Source organism: Amphiprion ocellaris, chromosome 17 (genome assembly GCF_022539595.1).
Source record: "Amphiprion ocellaris isolate individual 3 ecotype Okinawa chromosome 17, ASM2253959v1, whole genome shotgun sequence".
Taxonomy (NCBI): Eukaryota; Metazoa; Chordata; class Actinopteri; family Pomacentridae; genus Amphiprion; species Amphiprion ocellaris.
The window spans coordinates 4,806,644-4,818,429 of record NC_072782.1 but is presented as its reverse complement, the minus strand read 5'-3'; the positions used below and the strand labels follow the sequence as shown (position 1 = coordinate 4,818,429).

At 38.7% G+C, this 11,786-nt stretch overlaps 2 protein-coding genes and 1 long non-coding RNA gene across 5 annotated transcripts in view; 2 read left to right on the top strand and 1 right to left on the bottom strand.

Moving 5' to 3' along the window:
- Window positions 1–808: 808 nt before the first annotated feature.
- Window positions 809–6,951, top strand: clic3 (chloride intracellular channel 3). Its single transcript, XM_023290834.3, has 7 exons — window positions 809–921; window positions 1,045–1,142; window positions 2,028–2,137; window positions 5,276–5,401; window positions 5,485–5,591; window positions 5,691–5,866; window positions 5,980–6,951. The coding sequence occupies exons 2-7, from the start codon at window positions 1,107–1,109 to the stop codon at window positions 6,142–6,144; spliced, it is 720 nt and encodes a 239-aa protein (XP_023146602.2). The 5' UTR covers window positions 809–921; window positions 1,045–1,106; the 3' UTR covers window positions 6,145–6,951.
- On the bottom strand, window positions 6,478–11,583 carry LOC129350952 (uncharacterized). Its single transcript, XR_008604550.1, has 2 exons — window positions 10,674–11,583; window positions 6,478–9,339 (listed from the first exon to the last, which is right to left on the bottom strand). It is a non-coding gene; the product is annotated as an uncharacterized LOC129350952 (long non-coding RNA).
- pnpla7a (patatin-like phospholipase domain containing 7a) overlaps window positions 10,767–11,786 on the top strand; it is a 30,060-nt gene continuing 29,040 nt past the window's right edge. For 2 of the 3 annotated variants that reach the window (XM_055019281.1, XM_023290827.3), the window contains exons 1-3: window positions 10,767–10,902; window positions 11,357–11,408; window positions 11,553–11,627. In XM_055019281.1, the coding sequence (XP_054875256.1) occupies window positions 11,358–11,408; window positions 11,553–11,627 (126 nt within the window). In that variant the 5' untranslated portion in view covers window positions 10,767–10,902; window position 11,357. Of the gene's footprint in view, window positions 10,903–11,356; window positions 11,433–11,552; window positions 11,628–11,786 lie in introns of all 3 variants that reach the window. The other variant, XM_035957495.2, reaches the window with a different exon arrangement.

Genomic DNA, 11,786 nt, shown 5'->3' with positions numbered 1-11,786 from the left:
ACCCTCTGGCCAATAATACGTAGACAGATACCTTTCAGTATTCGTGTTCTCGGTTCACAGTGTAAATGAATTTTGAGAACCGAATCACCAAATTGACACCATAATCATGACTGTAGTTTTCTGAGTTTATTGTGGAACAACCTCAACCCAATCCAACAACTTTGGAGTGAATTGAAACATCAATTGCTTGTGGAAAGGAGTAAATCCTGGTTCCAAAAACCATCCTAGAAGAGTGGAAGAGCATATTAATGGCCACAGTTTTATTATAAGTGGAATATCTGGATGCTCAAATGTCAACTTATTATTTAGCTAAACTGCAGTGCCTGTCTTGAAGTGGCATTATGGTCTGATTTTTGGATTTCAGGAACAGGCCGTGGACCTCCAGGACCCCTAAAACTACTAAGCAATAGCAAAATAATGCAAAAACTGATCAGTTGTGCTGCATTATAATTGTAAATTACCATCTAATTATGTGTTATATTTGATGCACATACCTGACGACTACTTTGACCTCACAACATACTTAAATGTGCCTAATGTTCTTCAAAATTCCTTTCATGTGTAACCTTGAAACCGCAGATAGTTAATACAGTCTGACATAATTTCAGCCTACCCTGTGTTTACTGAATTAGTTAGGGGAAGAGACAGAGAGCAAACCAGGGCAGATGGAAACAAATATAAAGTGGACAGACCGAGAGTGGTGGATTTCTTTCAGAGAATATGCTGGAAGGCAGAGAGGACAGATCCAGATCTGCTGGTTGGACTGGTAAGGCCAGAGGCGGCGTAGGCGGCTACTTTATGCTCGAGAGGTGTGGCGTTGGGTAAACAAAAAACAGTAACAGGTGCTGAGAGGAGAAGGAGGAGAGGAATCAAAGAATACAGGTGGAGTGAAGATTAAGCAGTGGATCCAGTGTGGATTGTGTGAGTATAGCTGAAAATAATTTATCTGAATAGCAACGTTCAAGCGCGTGAGAGTGTGTGAAAGACTGCAAAACGGTGATCGCTACTGGCTCAGTCACGGCTGTCTTATCTTTGCATCAACAGCAACAGTAACAAACCTTGGTGGATCCAGTATCGAGATAGTTGAGAGAGAGAGGAGAAGAAAGATGGCCGAGGCCCCAAAGATTGAACTCTTCATTAAGGTAAGACCTACAGTACCAAATCATGTTGTGATTTTTGAACAAAATCCTACTTTGAAATCACAACTTGGGTGTGAAAGACACTGCATAAATGTAGCATCTATTATAAAACAATCACCAGAGTTAATATTTATTTTTTATGAATGTAACTATGGGCTTCCTATCTGAACAAATAAATAACTGAATCAATCCCCTTTTAATCGTGGCATTCTGTTGTTCAATCTCAGAACAGCTGACAAAAATGCACACACACACAAAAGCTAATTTCCAGGCATCAGTGTGTCTGATTCAGTATTTTTGCCCACATTTTCACCAGGTTATCTTTAGTTGTCTGTGCTTGTTGCGAAATATGTCTCTATGTTTAACGCTATATGCGCGTCTGACCAATTACTAGCTGCTTTGTGCTAAACCGATGTGGAAGAATGACACATTTCAATATATCTCATACATCTAATCACTGTATCGATGGGAATGGTTGTGGTTAAATGAAAGAAACTGAAAACAAACCTGTTCCTTTTAGGAACCTGTGACCTGCTTACCTCCAAATTTTGCTTCTTCATATGTGAAGCTTCTCACCTGAGTGATATTAGGCTCTAGTGGAATATATATACAGCAAGATATGTCCGAAATACCGAACAGCATTTAATTAATAGGTGGTTTAGTCTGAGTGTAAAGCAGACTCAACCCACTATTTAAAATTCCTGGCTTAAGCTGTTGGAGCAGAGCAGGCTCGACAGGAATACCTGAGTGTGCAGGTATTCACGATTTGGTCAGAAAGGTTACAACACAGATTACACAAACAATGTGTCTGAGTGCTATTTCAAAAACACTTTCAAATCAGCTTGTATTGATTTCACCTGTTTAAAATGTCTGTTTTCTGTCCATCAGGCCAGTATGGATGCTGAGAGTGTGGGGAACTGCCCTTTCTGTCAGAGAATCTTCATGATTCTTTGGTTAAAAGGAGTCACTTTTACTCTCACCACAGTGGACATGAGGAGGTGAGAGCTCATTTTTATACTTTCTCCAAAAAGCCAGTTTCTTTGGGGTCGGTCAGATAGCAACCTACATACACCAGCATGCTTTCTTCGGATATGATGTGAACAAACTAAACATTTAGAGTTTTTCATAAGCAGTTTTTATGCCAGGAGTATTTAACAGGTGTCATCCTTCTCTCTATCTAACCACCTGTTTTAATGCAGAACCTATGAAGCACATGCCAACGTACACTGATCCAAAGGGTACAACATGTACAATAATGATACAGTAATACCACATTATTCTCTTAGAAGAGCATCGAGGAACCTTTTGGTCAAGTGATTCTGAACTCTTGATAATACTATTTAGGAAATCCAGTACAGTATACAATTTACTAAAAGTAAGGATTAAGTGATTAGCTAAAACCACTAATTCGGTACAAGTAATGTATTTGATAAAGGTAATGTTTAGATAAAAATATTCACTTAAATGATTTGCTAAACATAAATAGCTAAACTAATTTACTTACTATTTATTACTTTTAGCTGTTAAATACTTTTAGCTAACTATTTGCTACCTTTAGACAACAATTTATGACTTTTAGCTGACTATTATTTTTAGCTATTTCTAACTTTTAGCTAATAATTTATTATCTTAAGCCAAGTATTTGTTCATGTTAGCTGAGTTTTATTAGTTTTAGCTAACTACTGAGTACTTCTACCTGTTCGTTACTTTCAGCTAAATATTTATAGGCTATTTGTTACCATTTATTACTTTAAGTCAAATATTTATTACATTTAGCTAACTATATATTAGTTTTAACTAACAGTTTTTTACTTTTAGCTAAATATTTATTACTTTTATTATTGTCAGTAGTAGTATTATTATATACATGTTGAAATAATGTAACAAAGTGTAAATGCAAGTGTAAAGTTTCAGTTAATCTGACACATACTTTTACAAAAAAAATGTTGAAAGGTACTGGTAAATGGTTGGCACTTATATAACACCTTTTTAACCTTAGCAAGGTTCTACAATGTGTTTAATAAAACTGATGCACCAATGGTGGGAGAGATGCCAATATAAAGTGTCCATCCATCACTTGGTGCAACTTGTTGGTTCAGTGTTGTGCCCTAGGACACTTCGGCACATGGAGGGGCTGGAGCTCTAACTGCCAAACTTACAATTAGTATGTAGTAATTGAGCTTTTAAAGGTTCCTCAAGTAACCTCTGAGCAAGCAGGATTCCTTAATTAGCCTTGAAGTTCCTCTTGACTCTCTTTATTCTAAGAGAGTAGACAGGCAAACATGTTTACTGCCATGTTTAAAGTAGTCCCTCTTTAGAGTTTTAAGTTAAAATAAATGCCTTTGGACTGTGGTAGAAAATGCGCATACCACTGACATGTTTTTATTGAAAATGTATTAAGTGATAATGTGGGAAACATCTTACAAACACAATCATGGAAGAATTACTGAGCGGAAAAGATTCGTATCAGTCACCAGTCAAAAGACCCCCTGAACCTTAGCCTCTGTCAGAAAATACTGCTAACATGCCTTCGTGGAAAGTCAAAGAGATGCAACTATGATAAAGACAAACAAAATCCTATAAAAAAAAAAAAAAAAAAAAACTACAAGTCTGAAAACATCTACAAAAGGAAGCATAACAAAGAAAATGAAGCAACTGCAAGGAAATTATAAAAAACACAAATAAAAGAGACAAAATAAACACAAGATCACACATAAAGATGTAAAGGCAAACAAGGACACAGAGACTCTAAAAGTCACACAAAATCAAACAAAAAAGGGATGAAAAACAAACAGATGTTAAAACAGCTGCAAAGACACACATGAAGGACCATTACAAGATAGAAAACAAGTACAGAAAGACACAAAGAGACTGGATTGACACAGAAAATTACCACAAGGAGAAGGAACTGAGTCAAAGATGACAAATTTAAAAAATTTGTTCAAAACAACCACGAGAAGCACCAACAACAGAACAAATTTCAACTGTAAAGGTGGTAATAAATCAATTTTGTGTTCAAAAGTTGTTTATGCTGCCACCCCATGGCCAAACAAGGTCAGTCCGATGCGGTTTAAGAAAAACACACACAGGGACACTTCTATCTTTACTTAAAAGAATAGGTAACAAGCTAAACTAAGAATAAAGCAATAACAGAAGTTTGAAACCAAACTTAAACCTGTCTGCTGCAGATCAATAACTGTAATTTAACTGTTTCCAGACAGAGACCTTAATGAATTTATAGAATACATAATTTAATTCAACAGTTAATTGAATAAAACTACAATTTAAACATGACATATTTAAATCATTAAAAAGCTTAGATACAGTTTTTAATGTCTGATCGAAACATTTGGAGAGTGTGGAGGGTTAGTGATATAATACTGCTGATTTAGAACATCCATCCATCCATCCATTATCTATACACCGCTTAATCCTCACTAGGGTCGCGGGGGGGGCTGGAGCCTATCCCAGCTGACTCAGGCGAAGGCAGGGGACACCCTAGACAGGTCGCCAGTCTGTCGCAGGGCTACATATATAGACAAACAAGCACTCTCACATTCACACCTACGGGCAATTTAGAATGATCAATTAACCTCAGCATATTTTTGGACTGTGGGAGGAAGCCGGAGTACCCGGAGAAAACCCACGCATGCACAGGGAGAACATGCAAACTCCATGCAGAAAGATCCCGGGAAAGCCGGGACGCGAACCAGGGATCTTCTCACTGCAAGGCGAAAGTGCTAACCACTACGCCACTGTGCAGCCCTGATTTAGAACAATGAACTGCAAAACAACAAAAATAGTTATGTAAGTTATGTTTTCTTATTTTGGTTCAGCTTTTGTGTTCCTGAAGTTTGTGTGTTGCATTGAGAGCCACTACAAAGAGGATTGATATTCCTTGTGCGCATAAACACACCTTATTCTAATTCTGAAAAGACAATCAAAGTACTTTCTCTTAAAAACCAGTCTGATGATCTTAACAGAAATTGAAAAATGCACATAGAAACAATTAGAAGAAACTAATGGTAATTAGTTGAAGTTATCCTTATGCTTTCCATTGTCTTTGTTTGATCATTTTTCTTATTTTTGACCAGCTCTCATAAGATAAACCACGTCTGTTGATTGTTTTGTTGCAGGGCACCAGATGTGTTAAAGGCTCTGGCTCCAGGTTCTCAGCCTCCCTTCCTCATCTACAACGGCGAAGTCAAAACGGACACAAACAAGATTGAGGAGTTCCTGGAGGAGAACTTACCTCCACCACAGTGAGTCAAGTGCTGGCTGTTAAACATATTTTCATTCTCACTCATTACTGCCTCGACACATATCTTTATTTTACCAATGGCAGATTTCCAAAATTGTGCTGTCGATACAAAGAATCTATGGGTGCTGGAGAAGACATCTTCCGGAAGTTCTCAGGCTATATTAAGAATCCCAATCCTGGGTTAAATTACAGTAAGTGACTTTTTAAAAGTTTACTCTTACTTATGATGAAAAACGCCAACTGAAGATTTAGAAGAAGAAAAAAAAGCCTTACAATTTCCTGTGTTTCAGTGCTCGAGAAGAAATTTCTATCGACTCTGGTGCAGCTGAACATGTACTTAGAGACGCCTCTTCCTCATGAGCTGGACGACACCCCTGACGCCACTGAATCTTCACGCCTCTACCTGGATGGTGACAGCCTCACTTTGGCAGACTGCAACTTGCTACCCAAACTCAACATTGTCAAGGTGAACAGCAGTCCTCCGTGCATAAAAACCTTGTTTCTCTGATAAAGGACAGACATTTGTTCATTTTATTCCTGGACCTAAAGAACTGTATTTATAAACTTTTCTTCTGTCAGGTGGTATGTAAGGAGTACCGTAACTTTGACATCCCTTCAGAGCTGAAAGGTCTGAGCCGCTACCTGAAAAAGGCCTATGAACAAGATGAGTTTCGCTACACCTGCCCTAACGACTCAGAGATTCTCCTTGCCTACCACTCTGTGGCCAAGTACCTCAACAAATAGACCAGGAGGAAGTGATGAAGCAGCATATATGATGTCAAAATGTCTCAAAACTGTCCATGACATATTTTTTTATTCCTGTTAGAATAATACGAGTCTGGATAATGAAACATATTAACAGTTGCACGTTCAGTAATTTGCTGTCTGTGAAAATGTTGTCATGAACTTTGCTCCAGTGCAGAGTGCAAACTGTTTTGTACATCCTGTACGTACCCGCGATTGTGCTGATGTGGATTTCTGACGTGGCCCCCTAGAGAGCAAGAAAACACTGTAAAACCCACAGAACATTTATGTTATGCCTCACTGTATGTGCATGTATTGTGTATAAGCGTAATGTAAATGAAAATCAATTTATTACATTTTCAGGAAAAATCAGACATTTAACCTTAATGTTTTTTTACATGTTCAAAAAAACATCACTTGCACAAACATGAAAAGATGAATGGTCTTAGCTGTAGATAACACCCATTACGTAATTTTGTAAATTAATGAATTTATCTCAGTAGTGACAATTATGTTTATGTTAAATTTAACTTAACTGAATGAAGACAAGGTGAAGGACAAGTTAAAAAAATACTTTGATATGGACAACATTAAAGGTAAAATATGCAAAAAATCTGGTTCTGATTATATGAACATTGTGCTTGTAATGGTGTGAGTGAAAGTACTGTATATGTACAGTAGTGCTTTGAATTTTCTATATTTCTATGAAGCAGATAGAGAAAACCCAACTAAACAAATGAGGCAAAAACATTGTACTTATTTGTTGAGGAAACTGATCCAATATTAAATGTCTCAGTGGCAAACGTATATGAATCTCTTGTTGGCAGTTCATTTGAGGGTGAAACTAGACTCTGGTGTTGCATTTCAAGAACAGGAATTTATCAAAGTCGGATCTTAGCAACACATACTTGTGGAGGTGGCAGTGTATCATGTTTGCAAAGGTTACAAAACTATCTCTGAAGAGTTTGAACTCCACTAATGCACCATCAGACAGATTGTGCACAAATGGAAGAAATTCAAAACCATTGTTGGTCTCACCAGGAGAGGTTGAACAACAAAGAACCCTCTAGGAACAAAGTTTGTAATACTTAGCGTAATCACAAAGGAACACGGTGTAACTTTTAAACAACTAAAGCCCTCTTTTAGATTGCCTGTTGTTACGGTTCATGAGTCCACCATCAGGAGAACACTGAACAACAATGATGTGCCTGGCAGGATTGCTCACATGGACAAGTCAGAAGGCTGGAAAAATGTTAATGACACTAAAATAGTACTTTTTGGTTTAAATAAGAAGAAAAAATGCTGCATTCCAGGATGTCCCATCTGTGAAACATGGTGGTAGTAGTATCATGGGGTTGGGCCTGTTAAGCTGCATCTGGGCCAGGATGGAATAGAATAGAACAGAATTTATTGCCATTTGTACAGGTACATCACAGTACAGGTACATCGGAGTTCTTGTACGTGACTCCGAGTAAAAATAATAATAATTTAGCAACAATTAAAAAGAAACAAGAACCCTGAAATAAATCACATTTAAGTTTAACTAAATTACATACAGATATTAACATAAATAGATAAAAAAACACAACAATCAATAAAAGACTTGTTGCACATCATGAGAGTATTGCACATTTGTCCATTATAATTTGTGTGATGTTGCGATATTTTGATGTTATGCCGTGTTATAGCACCTCCCCTCCCTGATGTCCAATGCCACTTGTCTGATGGTGGCTGGGAAAAAGCTGTTATGAAAACGCGCTGTACAGGCTCCGATGCTCACTGGTCTGCTGTGTCTCAGGCCGTAGCCCGAGTTCCCCCACCGAAACAGGCTATGAACTGAATGGAGTTTGTCCGTCAGAATGTTCTGCGCTTTCCACCAGCACCGATGTGTGTATATGGTGTCCATAGACGGGAGGCCAGAGCCAACAACTTTCTCTGCAGTTCTGATGACACGCTGGAGTGATTTCCGCTCAGCCACAGTGGTGTTGCCGTACCACACTGTGATGGAGCAGGTGAGGACGCTCTCAACCCATCCTTTGTAGGCTTGGGTGAGAAGCTGGCATCCTAATGAAGTGCAGCCTCTGCTGAGCTTTCTTCACTGCGATTGCAGTGTGTTTGGGACTGCTGAGGCTCTCTGAGATGTTCAGGCCCAGGAACATGTAGCTGTCAGTTCAGAGCTGGTAACAAAGCTAACTTGACTCAGAGAGCTACACAACGTCGCACACAGGGGAGTGCCATCCTGCCTCATCCCTCATCGGAAACCTGGATGGATGGGATGGCTTCCTATCATTCATGAATTCTGAAATACATCAGCAAAGTCCAAATGAAAATGTCAGGGCATCTGTCTGTGACATGAATCTCAATAGAAAATGGGTCATTTAAGCACACAAGTCATTCTAAGAATGGTTAAAGAAGAATTAAGTAAATAACATGGAACAGCCAAGTCAGAGTCCTGACCCTAATCCTATAGAAATGTTGTGAAAGGACCTGAAGTGAGCAGTTCACATGAGAAAACAAACCTACATTCCTGCGTTGAACTTGTTCTGTATGAAAGAATGCACTAAAAATGCTCTTAAATTCCTCCAAGCTGATTTGCAGGACTAATCAATACTGTAGTTGCAGCCTTTGCAAGGGATCAGACCAGATAATGAAGGTTCACATACTTATGGCACTTACAGATATTTACTCCATTCCATGAGCTGCAGGGAGCTGGAACCTATTTCAGCTGAAACTGGGTGAGAGAAAACATAACCTGAAACTGACCAGGGCAGAAAAAAAGAGAAAGAAAAACGCACATGCTTACATTCATCCATCCATCCAATAACTATACATATAATCCTCATTAGGGTCACAGGAGGGCTGGAGTCTATCCCAGCTGACTTAAGGCGAAGGCAGGGGACACAAACAAGCACATGCACATTCACACCTACGGACAATTTAGAATCACCAATGAAACTCAGCATGTTTTTAGACTGTGGGAGGAAGCTGGTAGAACCCAGTGAGAACCCAAGGAGGCACAGACAGAACATGCAAACTCCATGCAGAAAGACATGAACCACAGATCTTCTCACTGTGAGGTGACAGCTGTAACCACAGAGTCACCGTGTTGCCCACATGCTTACATCTACAACTTACTTAGAAACACCAATCAACCTAATAGGCATGTCTTTGGACTGTGGGAAGAAGCCTGAGCACCTGAAGAAAACACACGCAGGCACAGATATATGTATATATAAATGTACAAACATATAACCAAGTTTATTATTTTTGTCTTTGGACTTGTAGGTCCATAATAATGCAGAAATATAGAAAATTCTAAAGGGTTCACAAGTTTTCAAGTCCAGAAAAGCCACTGTGTTAGCCATTCAATTTATGCTTTAATGCTGTCGGTAATGATTATTTCTTTTTAATAACAGATTTTTCACCATGACAGAGAACACAAGTGAGAGTGACACCCATTCAACTAGTTTGATCCATTTCAGATCAGCTTAGTTCCAGACTTGTGACTTACTGGCAACATGTCAGATTTTTTTTAGACGATTCAAACAGAGTAATAAATTACATTATTCATAAGAGCAGTAAGAACTAAGTTAGTGTGTTTATTATTGCAGAGCCTATATTGTGTATAGTCATAGTGGTGTTAATTTGAAATGAGTTAAATACTATGGGGCAGTTTAAGAAATTATAATTGTGTACATTAAGCAGGTCATTTTCACTATGTGTTTACAAATATTTGATAGATAGATAGATGATATTATTTATGAAAGTGAAACCATACTAAAAAACTCTACTGGTGGCATAAGTGGCGATGCAGCATACGACAGGAGGAGAGAATGAAGTGATAGTCAAACTGTATGCAGACCTATGACATGGTCAGTTGGGTAAAGAATCTTATTTCACTTAATGCTTTGTGTCAACTTCAGTTGACCTTGGGATCAGCTCGGTTTGTTGTACTCTGTCTGGTGCACACTACATGTACAAGTGGACTCTATAGTTTGTTTTTATTGTAATTATTATTCTCTTTCCATATTCCTAGGGTGACACCAACAGCCGAAACCAAATTCCTTGTATGTTGTGTACGTACTTGGCCATTAAAGCTGATCCTGATTCTGACCAAGTCTGCTTTTTTCTTTGTATCAGTTGTGTTATGATTTTTTGATGTTAAGGTAACTCAGGGAGTGAAATTCACCTTAGCAGTTTGTTTTAGTCCAGTGTTAATAATGCACCTTATATGCTATCCGTGAGTAAAAGTAGATTATTTCACAGAGTTTAAGTATAAAATGAGCATAACAAAGTAACACACTTGTATACTTGTAGCATTTTAGCAAATCTACATACATTCTACCACTGCAACTCTTTCAGTTTGTAAAATTACATAGGATGAACATAAATATCAGATACAGGAATTCAATAAAATATCACATCCCAAGTCCCAATACGCAGGAGTACAGACATGACTGGTGAGTGTTGGTGAGGTAACAGAATAGAAGACTGGGTTAAGGTTGAGGTAAAAGGTAAACAGACTTCACCTGCACCGCAATCTCCTCCTGAGTTCACATCTGCCTCTGTTGTAAACAGGAAGACAACGGTGTCCCGCTCCGTCTCTGATTGGATGAGAGCTCCATTCGGCACCAAGGCAACGCAAGACAGGGGCGGGGCTAAGCAAGTGACAGCACAAAAACTTTGTTAGCTTCTGGCTAACTTCGTCTGTTTAGCGATGTTACGAGCTTGAAACAGCACACCTTAAATCCAAGAAAAGTAAGTGTTGCGTTTTCGGTACATTGAGAAGTTCAGAACGCTTGAATGTGAAGTTGACTTTAGTTGTTTAGCTGCGCTGATGAGACGGCTAAGCTCAGACAGGTAGCCGCTAGCTAATGTTGTTTCGGCTAACGTCAAGCTATGGGAAGCTTACGTGGAGAATGTATGGAATTAACCAGATAACATCAGCCGCCAGTTACATCGCTGCTGGCTCATTATACTCGATTCTTGTTTACTTGTCAAGTCTTAAAGTTGTATTCAAAGGCAGACTCGAAGCCAGACGACGAGAGAGGCTGGTGGAATGCTGCTAATGCACAAATCTATGTTCCTCTTTTCATACTTTCCCCTTTTTCAGCAGCTTGTGATCTTCCATGAAGTGTGACCTTTTCTTGTGTAACGTTGCTGGCTTCTTTGGGTCACAGGCGTATCGTTTATAGGGATTCTTGTCTTACAGGATGGACTGTGGTGGAGTGGATGATGGAGACCTGTGCAAACTGTCCAGCTCAGTAAGCAACTCGATTTCTTTTTAAGTAAGCCAGCAGGCATAGCAAGTTTAGACTGTGACAATTTAACACACAGTTTAAAGCTGCCGTTATTATGCTGTTATTAACTGCATTCATGAAATTGTGCTAACCCTAACTTATGTTTAGATGCTGATGAACAACAAAAATGACTTCAGAGCACGACTACAACAGTTTGTGGAGGAGAGGATGCAGACCACCATGGTATGAAACAGGAATTCATTCATAGGCTGTGTTTTGTTTAAGTATGACAGACACTGTTCTTAATATGGTGTATTCAGATCAGGTGGTTTTCTGACCAGTAGAGCTGGATTATATTTATTCCAGTTGGTAAGATGTGTTTTGGACTGGTTGTGATGATTT

Coding starts and splice junctions, on each gene's coding strand:
- clic3 (XM_023290834.3), top strand. CDS start 1,107: ATGGCCGAGGCCCCAAAGATTGAACTCTTCATTAAG. Junction 5,402..5,484: donor GAGAACTTACCTCCACCACA/GTGAGTCAAGTG, acceptor TACCAATGGCAG/ATTTCCAAAATTGTGCTGTC. Junction 5,592..5,690: donor CAATCCTGGGTTAAATTACA/GTAAGTGACTTT, acceptor CCTGTGTTTCAG/TGCTCGAGAAGAAATTTCTA.